General features: G+C 40.1%; 1 protein-coding gene across 1 annotated transcript in view; it reads left to right on the top strand.

Annotated features, from left to right (window-relative positions):
• Positions 1 to 11,458, top strand: part of RLF (RLF zinc finger) — a 53,091-nt gene extending 41,633 nt beyond the window's left edge. Inside the window, exons 7-8 of the mRNA XM_075522048.1 lie at positions 3,416 to 3,557; positions 5,873 to 11,458. Of these exons, the coding sequence (XP_075378163.1) occupies positions 3,416 to 3,557; positions 5,873 to 10,618 (4,888 nt within the window). The 3' untranslated portion in view covers positions 10,619 to 11,458. The remainder of the gene's footprint in view (positions 1 to 3,415; positions 3,558 to 5,872) is intronic.
• Positions 11,459 to 22,175: the final 10,717 nt, after the last annotated feature.

The raw sequence follows: 22,175 nt of genomic DNA, 5'->3' as shown, positions 1-22,175 counted from the left end.
CAATGTCATTAACACCTTTTGGATTTTGATTGTTAATAATAAAATGTAACTTCTTGTTGTGTGTATTTAATCATAAGCCTGCATAATGGTGTTTCAAGTCAATAAATGATTTAAGCTTTAATCAGTTTTCATAGTGTACTTCTGGTGCATTATGTAATTTGATAGACCAGAACTGAGTGGTGACTAAAACACTTACTAAAGATTTTTGAGAGGAGAGCAGGGAGTAAGAAGAGCAGAGACCGTCTGGTACAGTGTCATTTGCAGGTCAGCTTCCCTTTATGGTGTTATGGGTTCAGTTCAACAGGCAAGCCCTAGCATATGTCCTTGGAAATGTTCCACTCATGTAGAATCCTTAAATAAAATTGTTTCCTGCAGAATTTTCTGGATCACGTCCTTCTTGATTTTTAGCGTTGCAGTACATTGATGAAACATTTTCTGCTAGCCCCTGGCTGGCCTTTAACAGACACTGTAAGCAAGCAGTGTTGTCCAATGCAATCCTGCTTGTTGCCAGACACTCATTCCCATTATTCTGCTCCATATCTTGCTTTATGCAGTGTCAGAGTGAACCAGCATAAGTGATCCAGATTGAAAGTATTCTGGTTTAGATTGGAAGAGACCTGTTGACAGCTGTGAACAGCAGGTGAAAGTGAGGATGCTTTTGAGACTCTGTTAGTGTGGATGAATGTCTTACATAGTGGATGAAGATGGAGCTTTGGTGCCATACTCATACCTGACCCAGTCCTAACAATTTGCTGCTGCCGAAAAGTGGAAGATAAATTCTTGCCATATTGTGGTGCTAGCTGCACAGGTCTGTCTTGTCTGTTGTTCTGGCTCTGGGCCCATCTGACCTGTAGTGAGCACATTCATCTAACCCAGCCAAAACTGTATATAGCTTTCTACAGATTAATGCTTTATTAGTTTACCACGTGATCAAGTGGTAAAGACAAGCACCAGTGAAGAAGTGCAATACTGGTGCTTCTGGAAGTTGTAAGCTGTTAAATTTGTTCAGCTGTAACATCACTCTGTCTAGAAAGGGAAAATCTAACTCCCTTCCCTCCTGTCTTCACTGCTCTAGCATCTGCCTGATGGCACAGTGCTAACTCTCCAACCCAGCACAAACCTCATATTATTATTCTTGCATATTTGGAGAGGTTAAGATATTTCATTAGCTTAGCTCAGCTCATCCTGTAGCCTCAAGACTGTACCTCCAAGAGAAGATTAGTAAACCATTCAAACAATTCACATAAATGTATGTGAATTGGTGCTGTTGGTGTGAAGCTTCGTTTCACAGCTCAAGATGAAAGCAAACTTAGGTTTGTATATGTTACTCCTCACCAAAATTGGAAGATTTTGCAATGATTGTTGCTGATAATCATAAAATAATGTGTAATGCTACTTTAAGACTGGAGGTATCTGCTGTGTTTGGAACTTTATCTAAGAAGTAGTGCTGCTCTGGGCAGTAATTCTGAGCTAGCTGATTGCCTTAGTCTCCAACGAGTCAGGCAGTTCATCAGTCCATAAAGTAATGTAATCTTTAGCATTAACACAAGTGGCATTAAATATGAACTGTAGCTAAGCACAACTTCAAAAAAACTTCTCTCCAGTCTGATATGCTAGTAAGATTTTTTTTTATTATTTATTTACACTTCTAAGTATTAATAGTTATCTGTCTGGAGTTCTTTCTGTTCTCTGCACTGCCTCACATCAATTTTGAAATGGAAAATTGCCCAAATACCGAGTTGAGCTTTCTTGCCTTCCCATATGCATAAAGATTTTCAGAGGAACAACTTCTACATCACCATCCTTGAGGACACCTTCCAACAACATACTTTAGCTTTGCAGAAGGAAGGGGTGGGATGAGAAAGAGAACGGGGCAAACACTGAAAACTTTTTGCTCTGCCAAAAACTCTTAGCAATAAGGGATTATCCAGAGTGAAGCCCTCTGTCACTATTCTTCCGACTCCCAACTATGTAAATGTACTCAATAGATAGACAAAATGACTGATGTCTTGCTAAACTACTTTTCAAGTTTGTTTCTTTTGTGGTTATGCTGAGTTAAAATTTTTTTGTAATACTTTATATATATATATTCTGTGCCTGCCTTGTGTAAGCTTCCCTTCATACAGTTCTTCTATGTTAGTCATCCTGATGTTCAATTAAATTTTACCTTTTGTCAGTTTCTTGGGGCTAAAGGGCAGTAGAAAAAGTTGCTGATATTCTGGGTGTCTGCCTTTTTTTTCCTCTCTAGTTCTGTTTTAGGATTTAAAGTTAAAACACTAGGCCTATCTAGCTTCTCAGCTATCTCTTCCTGACTGTGAAACGCTGTTAATTGCATTTCTAGGCCTTTAAACAAAACGGACAAAAAACCCTAAACAAACAAAAACTGTAGAAAAACTGTTACCAGTAAATATCGTCCATTTTTGTGTCCCAGGTCAGATCCATAACAAGGCCTCATTCCCTTTCACTTGGCCTAGGGTTCAAGAGTAGGATTGCAATAATTCAAAGGGAAAAACCTTGCCAATATTCAATATAAAGTCTGCCTAGGTGTGTTCTCTTGATTTTTGGTTCTAGAGGCTATGACTGACCTTGCATCTAGAAACCTATATGTATAATTTGATGCACAGAGTGGTTAAGTTAGCAAAGATGAAGCTTGCTCTACTAAAGGAACAGAAGAAAAACTTTTTTCAAGTGATAGAAAAGATATCCTATCACTTTGCTGTTTTCTGTTTCAGCGGCACTCATTGTGATGGCAAAGCAACACAAAGTGACAGCTTGCATCATTCAATGGCTGCGTTGCCTTGGTTATAATAAATTGCGTAACAGAACAGCTCTGTGCTCGGATGGTACGAGCAGTAGAGCAGATAACTGCTCAAAGACAGTAGACAAAGCCCTCAGCTTACGTACCCCTTATGTAACACTTCACAAAGTGTGTTCTGTAGAGGTGTCTTTTAAAGCACTGAGTGGCAGTTACGTCATTTGAATGCTGGTGTCAACATCTGAGCTACTTGCCTAGTGGGAGAGAAGGGGCTACTTTACATTATGATTCATCTTACCTATTTTGAATTTCTATGTGAAAAGTTAAGGCTCTGCAAGCATGGGGGTTTTTTGCTTGTTTAGAAGGGAAGTCTATGTAGCTATAGATGCCTGCATTAAGCGAGATGAATCCCATTGCCAATGTCTTACCCCATTAAATAACAGGAGATACACTGTGTTTTGATCTGATGCTTGTTTAGGAGTAAGGCACAGCAACAGTTCTCTTCAGCATCTCTCAGAGATGGAGACCTGATTGAAGTGTGTGCTGTTTTTTAATAACTCTTAAATTGTTGTGGTGTCAGCTCTGAACTAAAGTGTGTAGACTCTGGACAAATTGTGCATATCTGCAATGTTCTTACATTCTGCTTTCAACTCTTTGCAGGGAACTAACACTTTTCTGGAGCAAACTACAGAGAAGAATAGATCCTTCTTTAGATTCCTTTTTGGAGAGATGTCGTCAGTTTGGCATCATTGCCAAGACACTACAGCATTTATTTTTCTTGATAAGAGTCATACAATCAGAAGTAAGTAAGCTGCAGTCCAGAGTCTTTGGATACAGCCAGAACTGTTTACATTAATTTATTGTTTTTTTAATACTTCTACTGAACTGATATGAAATATAGCTTATTTCATTATTCATACTTTCTGCTTAATTGCCTAATAATTTACTAATAAAAGTCTCTGAAAAATGCCTACCATTGTAGCTTTGTGTCGGCTTGACACATTGAAGTGACCTTCAATCTATGTGGAATGGTTTGTTTGTTACTCTGAAAATACAGTATGACAGCATTTTGCAAACAAAGCATAGCTGTGTTTTGATCTGATGCCTCTTTAGATGTGAGGCACAGCAACAATTTTCTGCAGCATCTCTAAAAGATGGAAACTTGGCTGAAATGTCTCATATTTTTGTATTCTGAGAAAATACCTTTTCCTCAAAAATATGTGATACAATCACATCTGGACTTCTATCTTCTGTTCTGATACCTATCTTCAGAAAGTTGCAGAAAGGTTCAAGAGATGCTTAACAGCAATTTGATAAACTCATAATCTCTGTTTCAGGAGTAATGGAAAGACTTTAATTGATCCATCTACCCAGGAGGCAAATCTAGCATGCTTTTCATAAGCAGAGCAGAATGGGATAGCTATGGTTAATCTGGGTAGTTGCTCAATAGGATGTTTCTGTCTTCCTTTGATAGCTACTCTGACTCTTGGAATTGGTTAGACTGAAATTTCCTGTGTCTGGTCACTATGTGAGAGTAGATTTGTGGAGGGCAATTATGAATAAAAATGAATCAGGCACACTTTAATGGAGGAAAAATAAGCTAGCTAATAACAACAGGATTTTAACTGTTTTAATAACAGTATTACACGGATCATGGACCTTAGATTAGATACAGGATTTTCCCTTAGGAATGTCACCATTTCCAAAAGATTTCAGATATTTCTTCCTGAAAAACAGCATAGTTTTGCACATGTAGAGTAGAATTTGCCACGTGAACTTCAGTTTTATGATAAGAGAAGAGCAAGTATCAGAGCCCTGTTTTAGAGTCAAAGTAGAGATCAGAAACGTTACGTGATTTTCCTTTTGACAGATCATAGAGGAGAGTCCAGAACTCTAATTTGGCAAAGATGAATTCCGGTAGTGATTGCACAGAGAAATGTTTGCCCCTAGTTTCTCTAAAGTTGGCCTATTTCTACTTTTAAAATGTGCGTGAATGTGCACTTTATATATAAAGCATAGTTGTTATTATGCTTGTTATGATGCACATTGTTAACTATATACCAGTTCTTTCTGTGTTTCCTGCTAAACCATGTTAAAATTTCTTCTCTTGGGGAGATAGCTTTTGTATTGCTGTCTAGCAAATTAACACTGTTATTGAATTAAAGAAGTATTGCATGACTTTGAATAGGCGGTGCACAGTGAGTATAAGAGCTTGCTAATTCTTTTAACTTGTTCATAGTTCTTTTGGATCTTTACCATCTGAGCTGGTGTGGATGTGGTTGTTAGCCACGTGTCATCTCTCTACACTATTCATAAATATCTTGACTGTTAACTTATCTTTACTAATAATGACTAAATAGTTACTTCGTGCATTCAGATTCTTTATGCTGGAAAGTATGCTTTTGGAACAAGGTAACTTTTAATTTTGTCCATGTAGAATTTGGAATATATTATTTTTTAAAATCAGCATGTGAATAATATTTGTAGGTATCTTTCTGATACTATTGAGCAGCACCTCAAAGTTGCATAGAGTCCCCAGAAAATGTTTGGAAGTGAAATGCCAGTTATCTTCATCAGGAATCATTTCTGCTACTATACTGCTTACGCTGTTGAAGGTTATTTTGTTTCAGGGTGTGAATTTACATTAATTTCCCTTATTACACAGTACCACATATTCTGAATTAATATCCTGTGTGAATGCTGCAGGAGGAATGTATATGGAAGATTTACACCATTCTCTTTTAGACATCTGAGTTATGATTGAGAGTCACTCAATGAAGAGAGAGATGAGTTAGAAAGATGTTTTGCAACATCTGATGCCTAAACTAGTTCGTGTGACTCCTCCACAGAGCACACTAAATGTGCAGTGGCTCACCTTGCTTGAAAAGTGGAAGAGGTTCCTCACATAAAATAAACTACAACTTTTTTAGAGTATGCTCAGTGACTCAGGCACTTAACACTCAGAAGCCTGAATACATTCTGAATGGGCTGTAGTCTATTGGATGCTCTCCTAGCACATTTTTTTCATAGAACAGTTCTAGAGAGAATGTACTTATCAAAGAAAAGTAACATTTGTTTTGTGGCTGTTTGTTGTTTGGTTTGGTTTTTTTTAAACAGGCAGAAGAAGCAGGACTTGCTGTGTCTGTTTTGTTATGCGTGAGAGCCCTTCAGATCAGATCAAACGGAAGCGATGAAATGAAGACATCAGTATGTAAAACAATTGCATGCCTTTTACCAGAAGACCTTGAAGTTAGAAGAGCTTGTCAGCTCACAGAATTTTTACTTGAGCCAACTTTGAGTGGATTTAATGTGTTGGAAGAGCTTTATATGCAACCAGATCAAAAATTTGATGAAGAAAATGCACTGGTTCCAAATTCACTCCGTTGTGAGCTGCTGTTAGCTTTAAAAGCGTATTGGCCGTTTGATCCTGAATTTTGGGACTGGAAGACTTTAAAGCGACATTGCCTTAAACTGTTAGGGAAAGTAGCTTCTGATTCTGAGGATGATGCAAGTTGTAATATGTCAATCAATGAAACCGACATGTTAGAAACTTTCTTTAGTGACTATGATGAAACAAAAGAACATAAATACTATGATGGAAAAGACACGATGAACCACCCTAAAGAAAAAGCAAGAGTAAAAAAACCAATTGGTTCTTCAGAAAGATACCAGAGATGGCTTCAATACAAATTTTTTTGTGTGCTCTGCAAAAGGGAGTGTATAGAGGCTAGAATACTGCATCATTCTAAGATGCATATGGAAGATGGTGTTTATACGTGTCCAGTGTGTACAAAAAAGTTCAAGAGAAAGGAATTTTTTGTACCACACGTAATGGAACATGTTAAAATGCCACCTAGTAGAACACACAGACCTAAAAAGAAAATAATACTGAAAAAAGAGAGATCCCCACAAAAGACAACAGCTTCCAGCAGCCCGCCTCGAGCGTTTCAGGAAAAGTCACATCAGCCACAGCTGCCTGAAAACTTTGAAAGTGACACACATGAATATGTCACATTTAGCCAACTGGAAAATTGCCAGCTACAAGACAGAGACATCTATCCATGTCCCGGAACGGATTGTTCTAGAGTATTTAAACAGTTTAAATACTTAAGTGTACATCTGAAAGCTGAACATCAAAACAATGATGAGAATGCAAAACACTACTTGGATATGAAAAACAGGAGAGAGAAGTGTGCTTTCTGTCGCCGACACTTCATGACATCCTTTCATTTGCGGGAGCATGAACGCGTGCACTGTGGACCTCAGCCGTATATGTGTGTGTCAATGGATTGTTATGCTAGATTTGGGTCAGTTAATGAGCTTCTCAATCACAAACAAACACATGATGATCTTCGTTATAAATGTGAGCTAAATGGCTGTAATATTGTTTTTAGTGACTTAGGGCAACTTTACCATCACGAGGCACAGCACTTCAGAGATGCATCGTATACCTGCAACTTCTTTGGTTGTAAAAAGTTTTATTATTCAAAAACTGAATTTCAGAATCACCTTGCAGTGCATAATATTGAAGTGTCAAATGGGGAAGTGAAGCAAACACTAAAACTTGAAGAGTCAGTTTCAAAAGACAAATGCAGTTACCTTCCAGAGTCTCAGCTGCTTGAACAATCTGAAAATTCCATTCTGAATGATAACTTGGATCCCTCAGGCTCTCAGGAAATACCACAGATTAAGGAAGAAGCTCTCTCTGACAGTGAAGATCTAGACAGTGAAAGTAATTGCAGTCTTCATTGTGGGGACCACAGCACAGATGCTGCAGTAAACCAAGGCCAGGTGTCTCCTCTACTGATTGAAACAATGGCTCACAATCAATCAGTTCCAGGTTTTCTCATGTCCCAGGAAGGAGTCTTCCATCCAGCAGATGTGAAACAACAGTGTTCTAATGTGGCAGTTTGCTTTGATGAAAAAAAGCTTTCCTGTGGTTTTGAAGGCTGCTGTTCCACACACAAAAATTCCAGGAGTATGCAAAAACACCTTCGCAGGGTCCATCCATATAACTTTAAAGGTAAAAAAAATATGGAGGTGAAAACTAAAGACTTTCTCGATCTGTTGAGTGATGCTCAGGACAGTAAATCTCCTACAGACGTTAGTACAGAGTTAGGTCATAATTCGGATACAAATGCTGACTCTCCAGAAAGCTTGTATTGTACTATAGATGCTAAAGGAAGCAATGGCCTGAAGGAAGAAACTTGTCCTTCTTCCCCAGAAACATCTTTTTATGACAGTTCTAAAGAATCAAATATTGAAGATAACATGTTGGAACTAATGTTAGGCTTGAAACATCTAAGCTTAAAAAATTCTAACATTCAGAATTCTTCAAGACACAAGCCTTTTTTGAGCTCTTTACAGTCCTATTCATCTAGGGATGCCAAGTGCCCTGAGTCAGTAGATGAAACTACCTCAAAATTTCAGCTTCAAGAGCAACAAGATAATTTACCCAGCCAGTACCTTACTCAACTGGCAGCTAAACCATTTTTCTGTGAATGTCAAGGATGTACATGTGAGTTTGTGACCAGAGAAGCTCTCTTAATGCATTATGTTAAAAAGCATAACTATTCAAAGGAAATGGTTCTTCAGTTAAATATGTTCCAGCATCGGTACTCACCATTTAAGTGTCATATTTGCCAAAGATCGTTTACAAGAAAAACACACCTTAGAATTCACTATAGAAACAAACATCAAATTGGCTGTGAGAGGGTAGCTCACAAGGTATGTTCTAATGAAAAATTTGATCATGTAAGTTTATGTACAGATGACATGCGTAAAAATAGCACTGTTCCAACACCTGTTTGTGCAACCAATGTTGAATTCATTGAACATTCAAACCACTCTGAACAGCTGTGTCATCCTAAAAAGGAAGACTGTAGTTCCGAGACAGATTTGGAGTCCAGTGAAGAGACAGACAATAATGTAACAAGAAAAACATCTAACATAGCTTCTCTGGACAGTCATAGGGAAGAACTGGAAGCAAGACAGGGAAGAGGAAGCAAAAGAACAGTTGCCAAAGGAAACTTATGTTATATATTGCATAAGTACCACAAACCATTTCATTGTATACATAAAAGTTGCAACTCTGCATTTACCAACCAGAAAGGTTTGATTCGCCATTATAGAACTGTTCACCAGTATAATAAGGAACAGCTCTGCTTAGAAAAAGACAAAGCAAGAACAAAAAGGGAACTTGTCAAATGTAAAAAAATATTTGCATGCAAATACAAAGAGTGTGGTAAGCGTTTTTTGTGTTCTAAAGCTCTTGCTAAGCATTGTAGTGACTTCCACAATGAACACTTAGAGGATCAAAAACTGCTTTCTGAAGCTGAATCTGCAAGATTTGCTTGTAACCAAGCCCAGTGCCCTGCTGTATTTTATACCTTTAATAAGCTTAAACAGCACCTAATAGAAGAACATGCCAATGAAGAAAAATTAAACAAAGATTTTGAAATCCATTGTGACCTTAATGGCTGTGATCGAATTTTCACAAATTACAGTCACTACTCTCAACATGTATATTTCCGACATAGTGAATATTATGATAGTCTCTTTGGAAATCAGAAAGAGGAGGAAGATAATCAAGATAAAGATAAAAGTGAACAAAGTTATTTGAAAGACAGTTTTGACGTAAGCAAGCAGAATGGGAAGCAGTTAAAAGAAAAATCTAAAAGGATTAGCAGAAGTAGAGAAAAGCATTTGATAAATTTCAAAACAAAAGAGGAAGCCCTACAAATGTGCAAAGAGACGTCTAACCAGACCCAGTACCCTTGCATGGTTCAGGGATGTTTGTCTGTTGTCAAATTGGAAAGCAGTATAGTGAGGCACTATAAGCGCACACATCAGATGACCAATATGTATATAGAGCAACGGATTCAGAAACTTGTTGTTTGTGTTAAATGTGGCATAATGATTGAAAAACAGTCCTGCTCCGAACCAGCTTTAGACTTGGATAAAAAAGGTGTAAAAGTTAAAGAGGATAAATCAGCTAATCCTGAGTATGTGCAGGAAAGTGAAAAACCTCTTGTTCCAAATACTGACTGTGATCCTCAAGATGTAAGCAATGAAGACCAAAAAACATGTGCATCGAGTAGCGTGAGTTTTGATGCGAGTGCCTTCATGTATTCAGGCACTTTAAAATATAACCACAGTTCAAAGAACACCTGTTTTGAAGAGCATAACATCAGGGAGACAGTTATGTGTAAAACTGAAGGTTTTTCTGAAAATAGCGAAAGAGAGAATAGCTCTTACTTCTCCAGTTTACAATTAGAGTTGCCAAGAGAGAAAGACCCAGAAGGATGTCAACATAGTGCAGTTAATCAAAATGTGAAAAGAAATGTACTTTGTGCTACAAAAGACAAATTTCAGAAGCCTCCAGTCTCCAAACCATTTGATTTAAAGACATATAAACCAATGGGATTTGAGTCTTCATTTTTAAAATTTATTCAGGAAAGTGAGGGAAAAGATGACGACGATGATGATGATTTTGATGAGGTAGTAGAATGGGACTCTCCTGAGCAGTTGCCAGTAGATAAAACCTTGCAAAAAGAGGGAGACGGTCAAGGGGATATACCAGTAAACAACTTAGTAAATGACAAAAATGTAATCGTAACCCAAAACAATCATGGGCAGCTAACGGAAATCCAGCCCTTGTTGTCAGAATCGTCATCTGCCCCTTCTTTAGAAAATTTGAGGGCGATCTTGGACAAGGCACTAACGGACTGTGGAGACCTTGCCTTAAAACAGCTTCATTACTTAAGACCAGTAGTTGTTCTTGAAAGATCCAAGTTTTCTACACCCCTCATAGACTTATTTCCAACAAAAAAGGCAGATGAGCTTTGTGTAGGAAGTACGTAAGTAGTTTTGCTTAGAGCAGATTGCCTCCACTACTGCTATATGGGGAGAACTTCAAATTAGAACAGTAATTGTTACAGTACACACTGTTTAGGTTAGTTTAGACTGTTTAATTCCATGAATGTATAATATCTGTCAAAAGTATTGGCCAAGTTAATTTAGCTCCCCATTTTTTTCAATGGACTACGCTGATTTGGTGCTATTTAACACATCAGAATACTGGGGGCTTCCTCTTGAAGAGTAAGTGTGCATGATTGTATATGGAACAAGTACTAGGGTACCAGGGTTTGGGGGGCGATGGAGTTATTACTTGACTTGAATGTGCACCCTAGGGTGCTTTGTGTAACATATTGTACACTACAGCATCTTATATTTTTTGAGTTATGAGTTTCAATAAATTACAGTTTTTCACCCATTTGTTTACTGTACAGTAAATCTTCAATGTGGTTTACTTGTAATTGAATTTGGGACCATTCTGAGTGCACTGGACAATGTTGCTTAAGTCTTACTCATTTGTAGATAATTTATCAGACTGATGAAACTATAGATACAGAAAAGTAAAGTATTACATTTAATTTTATAATATTCTCTGTGCTTTTTTCAGACTTGAAAGAATTATGATTAGTACAGGCAGAAAGCACTTGCCACTTAGAGATGAGAAAGTCCTAGTTATCTTTACCTTTAAGGGAAGAAGATGCTTCTGAGAGTTTATGGTACAACATAAGTGTTTGAAGAGCGTTGCCAGACTTCCAAGAGAGTTGTGTCACACGAAAGTATCAGTGCACATTTTAGGTTCCCTGGTTAGCTTTTTCAATAATGAATAAAACTTAGCTGGAACATTCACCAGAAAAGTAATCTAATATTTTAAGATCTGTTTCTTGTTCTTCTGTGTCTCATTTCTTGCCGTACTTCTGGATACATCATGAGGCCCAGAATCTATTTCCCCTGTGAGTGGCATTTCCCAGTCTCTGTGAGGACGCTAATGAGCAAGCAGCAATCACAGCTTCTTACTGATTGAGGGCTTGGGTTTTGTTGGGGTGGTTTGGGTTTTATACTATGATCTGAAGAGTAGCAGTGGAAAGGAAATTGAGAAGACTTTGGGAAATGTTGTTTAAAACACACCATGAATATTGGCTGGGTGCAGGAATGAAGAAGGCTATCTAAAAAACTATCTGGAGAACTGTGTTATGACCAAAACTAGGCAGAAATGGCATCTTCATACTACATTTAGAAAAGTTATTTGGGCATCCTTAAAATAAAAGTTAGATTACAAGTCGTACACCAAGCAGGAGAATTGTAGTTTATTGCATATCTTTTCCTGTAATTTCCTTTCTCTAAACTATAAGCTTCTTGTAATGAAAGGAATATGGTGCATGAATCTTCTCACTAGCTTTTAAAAATGGAAGTAAGTTAGGGTCAAAAGGTTAAATACTGCAACAGGGTCAGACACCTGAAGTAGCTAAAGTATGTTCCAAAGTGATTTTTGTCTCTTTTTTTTTTTAAAAAAAAAAAGTCTACCTTTTAATGTCAAGTTTGTGCATTGTTCAAACATACTTGAATCTTCAGGATCTCAAAACAGGAAAAGAGATTAACTGCAAACTTAATAAACATATGATAACTGCTTCAGGTAATGTGCCTAGAGAGGTAGCAGTACACTACTGGGTTTTTTGAGTATCCCACAAAGCAATCTGTCCCCTTCAGTGCCTAGAGAAAGAAAACTGGTCAGCATGAATAGTAAATTCATTCAGGTTTTGAGTCTTCAGTTTCAGGTCAAGCAGCTGTATTTCCACTAGATAACCAGAGCTTCCAATATGACAGTAAAGAATTCAAGCATTTAAAATACTTTGAATGAGAGAAATTAGATGAGAATGCAGGAATGAAATGAGATGGAAAATATGTATATATGCCACAGACCGGAGAAGTGGTGACACAAAGGCAGTGTGCAGGCTTTTGCTTTGTGTAGTCCTAAAAATGTACCAGATCTTTTAAAAAGTAGTTTTGATGTCATTGATTGCTTCCTACAACTTAAAATGCTGTGAGTACAGTCAGGAAAATGGAAATGGTTAAATGTAAGACTAATACTAATGTGGTGATAAATTAGCTGAGTCGTAAGAGACCAGTAAAGATCTTTCTACATGGGGAGTAGCAAAGAGAAATAGATTCCACCAAAGCAAGTATCTGCAGACTTAAAAGGTAGGAGACAATTTTGTGATCACTCCTTAGGCTAGCTGAGTCCTCTTTGAAGGTAATGAAATTGTATGTTCCTGAGACAATTGCATCATATCTGATGCTGACTGCCACTTCCATCCATGAGCACACACTGATGGAAATCTACTCTGTGCAAGGACCTGAAGTTGCCTTGAGTGACCTGGGGACAACTTGGTTTTCATAAGAAATTTGGAAGGTAATACTCCTACATGTTTACGCAAGCCAGAGACCAGAAGAAAATTTAAAAATTAAAAATGAGATTTATTTCCATCTGCTTTATGATGTAGATGCAGCCTTTGGTAAATGGGGTATTTAAGGTAATATGTTGCAAATAATGTAGTATTACAGATTTTTTTTTTTTATAGTAGTTTTGGAATAGTGACAATGTCTTTGCAAACCTGAAGGCATTTAAACACAGACTTTTTGCTTTCTGTTTTCATTGGGTTAGTTGACAGTTGCTTAGCTGACAGGTGGAAATTTGTTTAACTGGGGTAACAGTTCAGTGTGATCTTTTTACCTATATACACAAGAAAACTTTCCAGAGAAGTTTGCATTTATTCTTTTAGACTTCATTCACACATCATTCGCTAGACCTTCCTCTAATGAATGCTTGAGGTTCTTGGAGAATAGAGGCATTACTGGTTTTAGAAATGCCACACCTGGTACAGCTCCAATGGCAGATCTGAGCTTCTCCCCCCATTGCCCATGCTATATTTTGCACATATTGTAACCTGAAGCTGGATAAGATTTCACTTTAACTCTGTGATCACAGTTTCCGTCTCTTTCTTTTTACACTTGACTGGTAGTCAAGTTTGATTGTACTTAAACTTTCTTCAAGTTGTTTCCTTTCTTTTCTGTGTTTGCCTCTTGGAGTCAGCACTAGTAACTTTCTGCTCAATAGGAAGCTATGATCACAGATTCCCAGTGAACAACCTTATGGAGTTTGTGAATTAATTCTTTTTATACTTAAAAAGGTTCTGAGACCACAGAAGTTGTCCAGAAATAAGGAACAAAAGAGTTTCTGCCTGGCATGGGTGAAGCTTTTCTGTGTAAAAGATAAAAACTTTCCAAGAGTTTGCTTAAGACTGCTGGATAAATTACCACATGAATGAAGGCTTATTGCAAACATCCATCTTCTCCAGTGTAACTCGCAGTGCATCTGTCTACCTGTTCTGACATGAACGTAGGAATGGGTTCACTTACAACTCACTGTTAAAAGCAACAATTCAAAGTGCAGGCTGTTTGGAGGTACCCTGTGTCCTTCCAGTGTGACTAATGAACACAATAAAATACACAGTGGTGCAGCCTTGCCTTTCCCTTTGGAGCATAGCTTCCTACTTCCTTCTGTCAAGCTCCCAAGTTATGGATCACTTTAAAACTATGAACTAGACTTTGAATGAGTTTGCATTTCTTGTATACTGTTCATATAAGCTCTGCTGCAAACTTGCCACCAAAGAACTACAAAATCATACAGAATTACCTTTATACAATCCTACTGTGTTTAAGCTGTGTATTAAAGTTCTTCAGTGTTCAGCTTTCCCATTAAAAAAATTAATCTGCCATTTGTTGTATAAACAAATTTGCATATTAAGCATTACTTTTGTGACAATTGTAGTTCCGTAATCCCACAGAAGAGTCACGTGTGAAACTTTTAATTCCTTGAAGGTATTCTGCTCATACCAAGTAAGAGTTACTGCACGCATGTAAATTACCACCACTATACACAGGGGAAGCTTTTACAAATTACATCTCTGAAGTATTTTATAGATCCTGTTGAGTAGGCTGCTGCTGTTAACTTAAATTGCTACTATTTCCATAGGCTTGAATGTAATGCAGGACAAGATAAAGAGACAGACGTTTCTGTCTGTCAGGTGTGGAGACAGGTCCTGCAATATTCTTCAGTCCAATAATTGTATTTGGAAAGTGGTGAGTGGGTTTTCTTCAGTGGTCGTACATGAGCACCTTGGAGGCATTTTCCTCTGGTGATGTGGCATGCCATGCGCTACTGGGATTTTTAATACTGTGGTCTCGAGTTGTATTCATACTTCTGTTGAAAGGTACCAATGTCGCAGTAGTCTATCAGCTGCTTCCTAGTTATAGAAATAATGTGTTACCCATTTCAGATACCGACTGTGTTTCAGTCTTTGAACTCCACTTCTTTATCATCTACAAAATGCACTACCATCTCAGCGAGGTAATAGATGTTACACCATCAAAACTATACAGTTTGAATCCCCATCCTGATCCTGATTTCTTCTTGGGCTTGTTTATCTGATCTTTCTAATTGCCTAGCACTGGTGGGTATCAGGGAAGGAGGCCACAAAAGGGTAAAGGTCTGAAGTTCAGAGTTTTTACTGTCTATTTCTGTTTTCATATCATTGAGTAGGCCATCATTTTTCCTTCCAAGTGCTACCAGAACTTGTCTTAGAGAGAAGATGTAACGCTTCCAGCTTCTTGCTTTCAAACATACGGGAGAAACATTTTGTTCTGTGGTAAAGGAACACCATCATGTTGACTTCCTAAAAAAGGATTCTTACTGTAAACACTAGATACCTGAGAAAACGTAGCTGCAAGTTCATAATCATGGTATGTTGCTTCCATTTTTTAAATTATTCTCTTCAGGTGTGTGGATTTTGTAGGAAAACAACATGTTTATTGGTTGTGCATAACTAAATTCCCCACGGCTGTGGGCTGCCCTGCCATGTTCCCGTGGGTAGTAAAAAAATGTAAATACCATTAGAGACCACCTAGGCTGACTTCTCTACTTCTGGCAGGGCTCTCGGCACAGCGAACAGGTTAGTTCAGTGTTTTCGCTTGTCTGTTGTTTTCTGGCTATCTTTGTTCATGCAAGATCTTTGAATTTTATGATGCTGATACAGCCTTGTGACACTGTATTTCACAAATTCTGCATCTTGGCAGCAGAGAATTATTTGATGGAAATTAAATTTCCTGTTAAGTCCTAGCATGTCTTGTCAAGAATCAGATTGGTTGAATCTGGTTATGGCAGAAAGCAGGGGAGGCTTAAATGAAACCACCTTGCCTTTGTCTGGCCCTGTCAGCTGCTAAACCTGTTCTCCTCCCTCTCCCCTAAAGTTTACAGCTGGTGCCTTGAGCCCTTTGGCTCTTCTGACTCCCCACAGCAGTATTCCCCCAATTTTTTTTCCCTATGCCCACATGAGTTTGGAGGGGGTGAGGGTGGGATAAGAGAGCTGTTGCTCTTCCTTGAAAATGTCTTAAGATTTACGATTATAGGGAAGGAAGTAGGTAAGGGATTAGTCAGGATGCAGTGCAGTGCTGGGGAGGGATTTGGCTTGGCCAGCTTCAATGAATTGCTAGAGCTTCCTCTACGAAAGGAGAAAAGTGATGGCCAGTAACAGAGCTCAGCGAGAGGAGCACTGCCTTGTCTTTCATGGCAGTTGGCAGGGATAGTATTTCTTCTGCGGGGACATACCAGCTTACAGAAAAGATAACGCTGTTCTTTAAGTTATTTGATGGGTCATTCTGCTAAATAGTTACAAATGGTAACTGATAGAAAATGAGAAAATTAAGTTGGCATTATTTTATGAAAAGACAATGATTAAAAATCCACAGACAAGTTCTGTTGTACTTTTGACTGGTAGAAATAAGATGAATGACTGATACTAAAATGCTGTCTCAAGAATTGGCTAAAAAGGAGCATTCATTAACAGCCCTCTTGCTGTGTCTCTATCAAGTTAGGTGTTCAGTTGTGCTCTGCATGGTATGTGTGTCCCCAGTACTGCTGTGGCAAGCTCTGTGGATTTCAGCAGCACCTATGCTGTCTTCACTTAACATTACAGATACCAAATATAAAGAGAGTGTTTTGACTCTAAATAAATATTTGATTCCTTGTAGGGCTCTGTAACTTCATATTTCCCAAAATATTTTTGGTTTATTCTGGTTCAGAAAGGAGGAGACCTGCTTACATTCAGAATTAACTGGCTTAGGCAAAAACCATGACAAGAAAGGCTTAAAGTATTTCAACACTGATGAGTTCTTCAGTCCTTACTACAAAACCTTGTAAATGTGTGAGCACAGGAAGTCAGAGAGGGAGAGAAGGGGGCTGGTGCTCTGCTTTTGATGGCAGCGCTGATACAAGTCAGCTTCAAATGCTCACAGAGATGAGTGAGGCAGTACCTGTCTTATTGCTACCAAGAGGAGTCTCTGCTTCTCCTGCTCCCCCCTGTGATCTCCTGCTGTTTCCTTTGTGCCAGCTCCAGCACTTCTGTGAATTTATTTAACTCCTTGAAATGTTAGAAAATAAAGCCAGCAACAGTAACATACAATTCAATACCTTTCTGCCATTACAGTGCAAGGAAATAGGGCTGCAACTCAGAGAAACAAGTTACTAATGCTATTGGAGCTACAGTTAATGTGAGAGATTCATGGCCCATTTGGATGCCCTTACATCCTTGCTCAGGCCTGCTGTTCAGTTGAAGTAGCGTGGCATCTCTCATTACCCCAATTTCCCAAACTCGCTATCCCAGTCCTCTAAGCAGGCTTCCCCTTTTCTGTACTCTGGTCTCTGTACTCCTTTCTTCCTGTGCTATAATCCATCTTGTCTTCCTTTACAAGAGTAAACCCAAGCTTCGTCTCCTTAACCAGAAGTGCAAGTCCCTTTGCTCACTCAGTGAGAATGGAATCACCAAAAAATAACAGTTCAGACTCTGGAATTGCAACCTTCCTAATGTGAACATGCCTGGCTGTGCTCTGCAACGGTCCCTTTTACCCCTAGTTTCTTCCACTATCATGGTCCTTCACATGACTAAATTACTGTTGTGTACCAAGTTATTGCTAGCGCAGCTCATCTCCAGGCATGGTCTGTGGCAGCTGCTTGTCTCTGTGGCAGATCTCTGGTGGCTTGACCAGGAGGGGCCAATTACCTTGAATTCTTCCCCATTTTTAAAAAGGAAAGAACCCACATTCTGGAAATTCCCCTGCAGCAATATCTGTCTGTCTGCAATGGGGAGTCCCAGAGCAAGCAGCCAAACAAATGACTTTATGGAACATGTGTTGTGCCAGCCTGCTTTATTTTAAAAAGGACTTAACAGAGCTTACTCTAGTAGAATTAGTCAATGATACTGCATTGCAAGGAGAAAAAAAGCAGCTGTTAGGAGACAGTCAAGGAACTGCTTGCAATATATACCAGGGGAGAAAACCAGCCAAATACTAGTTTAGTCAGTATTAATTTTTGCACTTCCCTTCTCTTAGTGTGGCTGTGAAAGGATTTGAACAAGTACTAGTGAGTCTTCATATGCCTTATTGTGTGCAGTCTGGGTAACTTGTACTGAAGAAAAACAGACTGCAGTACCTGGGGAATGAAAAGTCTAGTGGATGAAGAAAAACTAATGCCCCTTGGATTGGTCAGCAAATGCATGCTGAGGAGGAGTGCCTCTCCTGTCTTCCCCTCACGTAACACAGAGAAGCTGTGTGAGCTTACAGAGAGCACTGCACAGAGCAAATCAACAGGAACACTGTACTGGAAATCAGAAAAAAAAGTTGCAAATTATTAGAGCAGTTCTGGAAGACCTTTTCTGTAGAAACAGTGAGGAAAGAGACCTCTGTGAGCTTGTGAAAGGACGGAGCAGAGATGACCAGCCTCAGTAGCAAAAGTTGCATCCATCCAATAATAAAGGAACACCCTTCAATCTGTATGCTAAAGCAAGAGAGAGGAGATGTGTGACAGTCAGGAGTTTACTCTTTTGCATTTTAGGTCGCTAAAACTCCCTGCTTATCCAAGCAGGCCTTCTGCTGAAATCCTTAGTTTTACTAGGGAGCAGGGCGGGCAGGAGGGAGTATGAACAGAGAAGCAGCAACATTGTGTTTGGGAAAGGTAATTCAGCTCTAGCGTGTAAGTTCATGTTGTGCAATACTGGGAAGAATGGCAGATGTAAATGGATGCAGACAAGGATTGCTGAGTAGCAGCAGCAGGAACCAGCAGAAACTATCAAATAGCAAATACTGGTGGAAAATTTCCTCATGTTATCAGATGGAGCCAGTATTTGGGAGAGGTGGAGCTGGAGATAGGGCAGGATTTCAGATCTGTGCAGGGTAAACAATGCAACGTGAAAAAGATATTTTGATTCCATAGGATCTGAAATTGGAGACAACAATGAAAAGGATAAGGCTTTGTATCAATTTCAGCACGAGATGTGCTTGTGTCAGAATAATACTCAGAAAACATTGAGTGGAATAAGGGATTCCAGATTCATAGTTACAGGAGGAGCAAAACTAGGCAAAGATAAAAACGTACAGCTACTGTACTCTCATCTGTGATGAGCACAAGTTGCTGCATGGCACTGCTGGCACAAGTGTCAGTACTGCTCAGGAGCACCGCAGGGTAATTGTTGCTAAACAGTACAGATGTAGGATGAGTTTTCTCTGGAGCCTGGTGCACCTCTTCCTTCAGAAGGGAGGGTGTTGTGTCATGTTCCTGCAGGACGTACACCATGGTTCAGTCACTGAACTCGGCTGTCTCTAGGGGTATAATGACCCTGCTTTTTCCCAGCCTATTGCCTTTGGGTTGCCAAGGTTATACCAGGTCACCTGCTGGATCTTTGGGACTGTGAGAAAACCTGATTAATTAACCTCATTACTGCCTGTGCCCTGATGCCAGGACCAGAAGAAGTGAAATTCCAACTATGCTTTCCTTGATGGTCTGGTTAACACTATGTTGATGGATTTGGGGCTGATGCAGAAGGGAGTAAGGCACCCTTTCTCTCCAGAGTTCATTTGCCAGACCTGTGAGAACAGGCTCCCCATAGTCACAGAATGGTTTAGGTTAGAAGAGACCTCTTGAGATCATCTCCCTCGCCCATACCTGCTGCTCAAACAGGATCAGTGAGAGCAGGTTGCCCAGGACCGTGTCCAGATGGCTTTTGAATATCTCCAAAGATGGAATATCTCCACAACCTCTCTGGACAATCTGTCCCAGTGTTTGATCACTCTCACAGTAAAAAAGTGTTTTCTTGTGTTCAGATGGAATTTCATGGTTTTTAATTTGTGCCCATTGCATCTTGTCCTGCCAGGGGGCACTGCTGAGAAGAGTCTGGCTCCCTCGTCTTCATTCTCTCACATTAGATATTTACACACATTGATAAGGTTCCCCTGAGCCTTCTCTTCTCCAGGCTGAACAGTCTCAGCTCTCCCAGCCTTTCCTCATATGAAAGGTGCTCCAGTCCCTTCATCATCTTCATAGTCCTTCACTGGACTCACTCCAGTAGCTCCATGTCTATCTTGTACTGGGGGGCCCAGCACAAGAGGGTCACTCCAGGTGTGGCCCCACCAGTGCTGAGTAGAAGGGAAGCATCACCTCCCTCGACCTGCTGGCACCAGAGATCCCCATGGATATAACTCCCCCTCACTATGTCTGAGCTCAGGATCCCTCCTGTGTACATGTCCTAACAACTCTTCAGACATCAGTGGGCTGACATCAAGTTATACTGCACTTTCTAGAGCATCCTTGGTCCAAAATTCACCACTTTCTGGGTCAAGTTTGCAGCCAATAATGTGCTGCTCCTGTTGTGCAGGGGTGGGGGCTGCCCAAGCAGGGACACCTCTGCACCCTACAGACTTGGTACCCAATATTGCTCCTGAGCACAGACTGTAAGATCACTGTGAAGGCTATCTCAGTGACCTAGATCTGTGCTAGGCAACATGATCCCTCCTGACCAGACCTAGGTGGTCCCAGGTTGGAGCATCTTAGACAGCTGATTCACAACTTGCTCCACGTAGTACATGGTGCCAGTCTGTTCTTTGCCTTGTAGCAAAGACATCTGATAGGGAGGGATGACAGCTACCCCATGGGGAAACTGCAGGAGCTTGGCTTTGACCTCCACTATGTGAGGTTCCCATGGACACTACATGTGGCTAGAAAGTGCTTGGGCAAGTTCAGAATTGTATTGACCTAGCTGATCAGACTCATTTGGGAATTGTATTAAGTTTGCCCTTGCCCAACCAATTCTACTCCATTGCTATCAAGCCACTCCTCTGCCTCTTCTGGAGGAAGATGATGGGGTTGGTGCTCCACAGAGTGGGCCTATTGGTGTACACTGTCAATGTTCTCTCTGTGATTCAGGACATCTGGTGCATGTGGAAGCCCACAAAAAAATCTTCTCAGTGTCCTCCTCCACCGTGATCAAGGTGTGTCCTCATGGTTGGAGTCATGTGGAGACAAACTTTTTCCTGCCTGTACTGCACATCACTGAGTGGGCCCTGGCCTACTGCTGTCTCTGGGTACCTACATGATCCCCTTTGGCTGAGTCAAACTGGAGGCTGGGGTGCCAGAATGGCTGCACAGATGGGTCAGAACTCCTAAAGGGCCTTTTCCTTTGGAGGGATCACTGTTCACCTGGTCTTGTTCACGCTGTGCCACTCAACATCCTTTGCCCCAGCCTTGCAGCCCTGGCCAGCCTCCAGAAGAAATAAATTTGTTGTGATCACAGCTACAGTTGGGTTTCCAAGTGGGCCTTGAGATTCACTCTGGAGAGCAGGGAAACCATGGCTTGCTCAGCACCACAGCTCAGTGTTAATGAAAATTTGCAAGTGGCCTGTGCCAACTGAGGAGAGATCAGGATGGAAAGTATAGAATTACAAGGGTAAATATTTATCCGTGCTTATGAGGTGCTTGACCCAGCCAAATTGGGGCACCCCAAATGTGGTTTTACACAGGGTTCTTTTACCCTTCAAATGTTCAGGTACAAGACGATCTGACGAGTCACTAACACCCATAATACTGATTACTAATCATAGTAAAACTTTGCAAAGCAACTCTATTTCTGCAGCATTCTTGCTGCTTGTCTATTGATCCAGATGTCCCTGGAGTCAGTCTTGCTAGAGTTACTTATGTCCAGATGGTACTGGGATACTACGCCAGATGATGCTGGGAGGGTTTTAGGGGTTGTCCACAGGTATCCTTTATCCTTCATAGACAGCTCTAAGCCTCCAAGAAGCCTCCAAGTAAGTCCTTACTTCAAGGGCTGGGCTGTCCTTTAGTTTGTTTTACTTAAGCATGAACAATACTAAAGTCTCTAGTAAAATTCCTCTACCTCATCGCATTGCAGTGAACTAATGTATATATTAACAAAGTTAATACACTTTCATACTATAAAGACTGATTGATATAATAGTTAGGGAAGGCAATTTCCGTAACATCAGTCCCTGCATCTTTGGACCTGAGCATCAGGAGAGGCTTCTGCGCAGTGTAAGGCATCCAGCATGAACATGCTGGCCGGTGCCCTCCTTGCTGCCGCCGATGCCTCCCGATGCTACCGGCAGCTCTCCTCCGCTCTCCTCCGCCTTGTCAAAGTGCCCGCAGGAGCAGCGGGTCCACCAG

Source organism: Mycteria americana, chromosome 21 (genome assembly GCF_035582795.1).
Source record: "Mycteria americana isolate JAX WOST 10 ecotype Jacksonville Zoo and Gardens chromosome 21, USCA_MyAme_1.0, whole genome shotgun sequence".
Taxonomy (NCBI): Eukaryota; Metazoa; Chordata; class Aves; order Ciconiiformes; family Ciconiidae; genus Mycteria; species Mycteria americana.
Note: the sequence above shows the minus strand (reverse complement) of the source record. Positions and strands in the feature narration are given on the sequence as shown.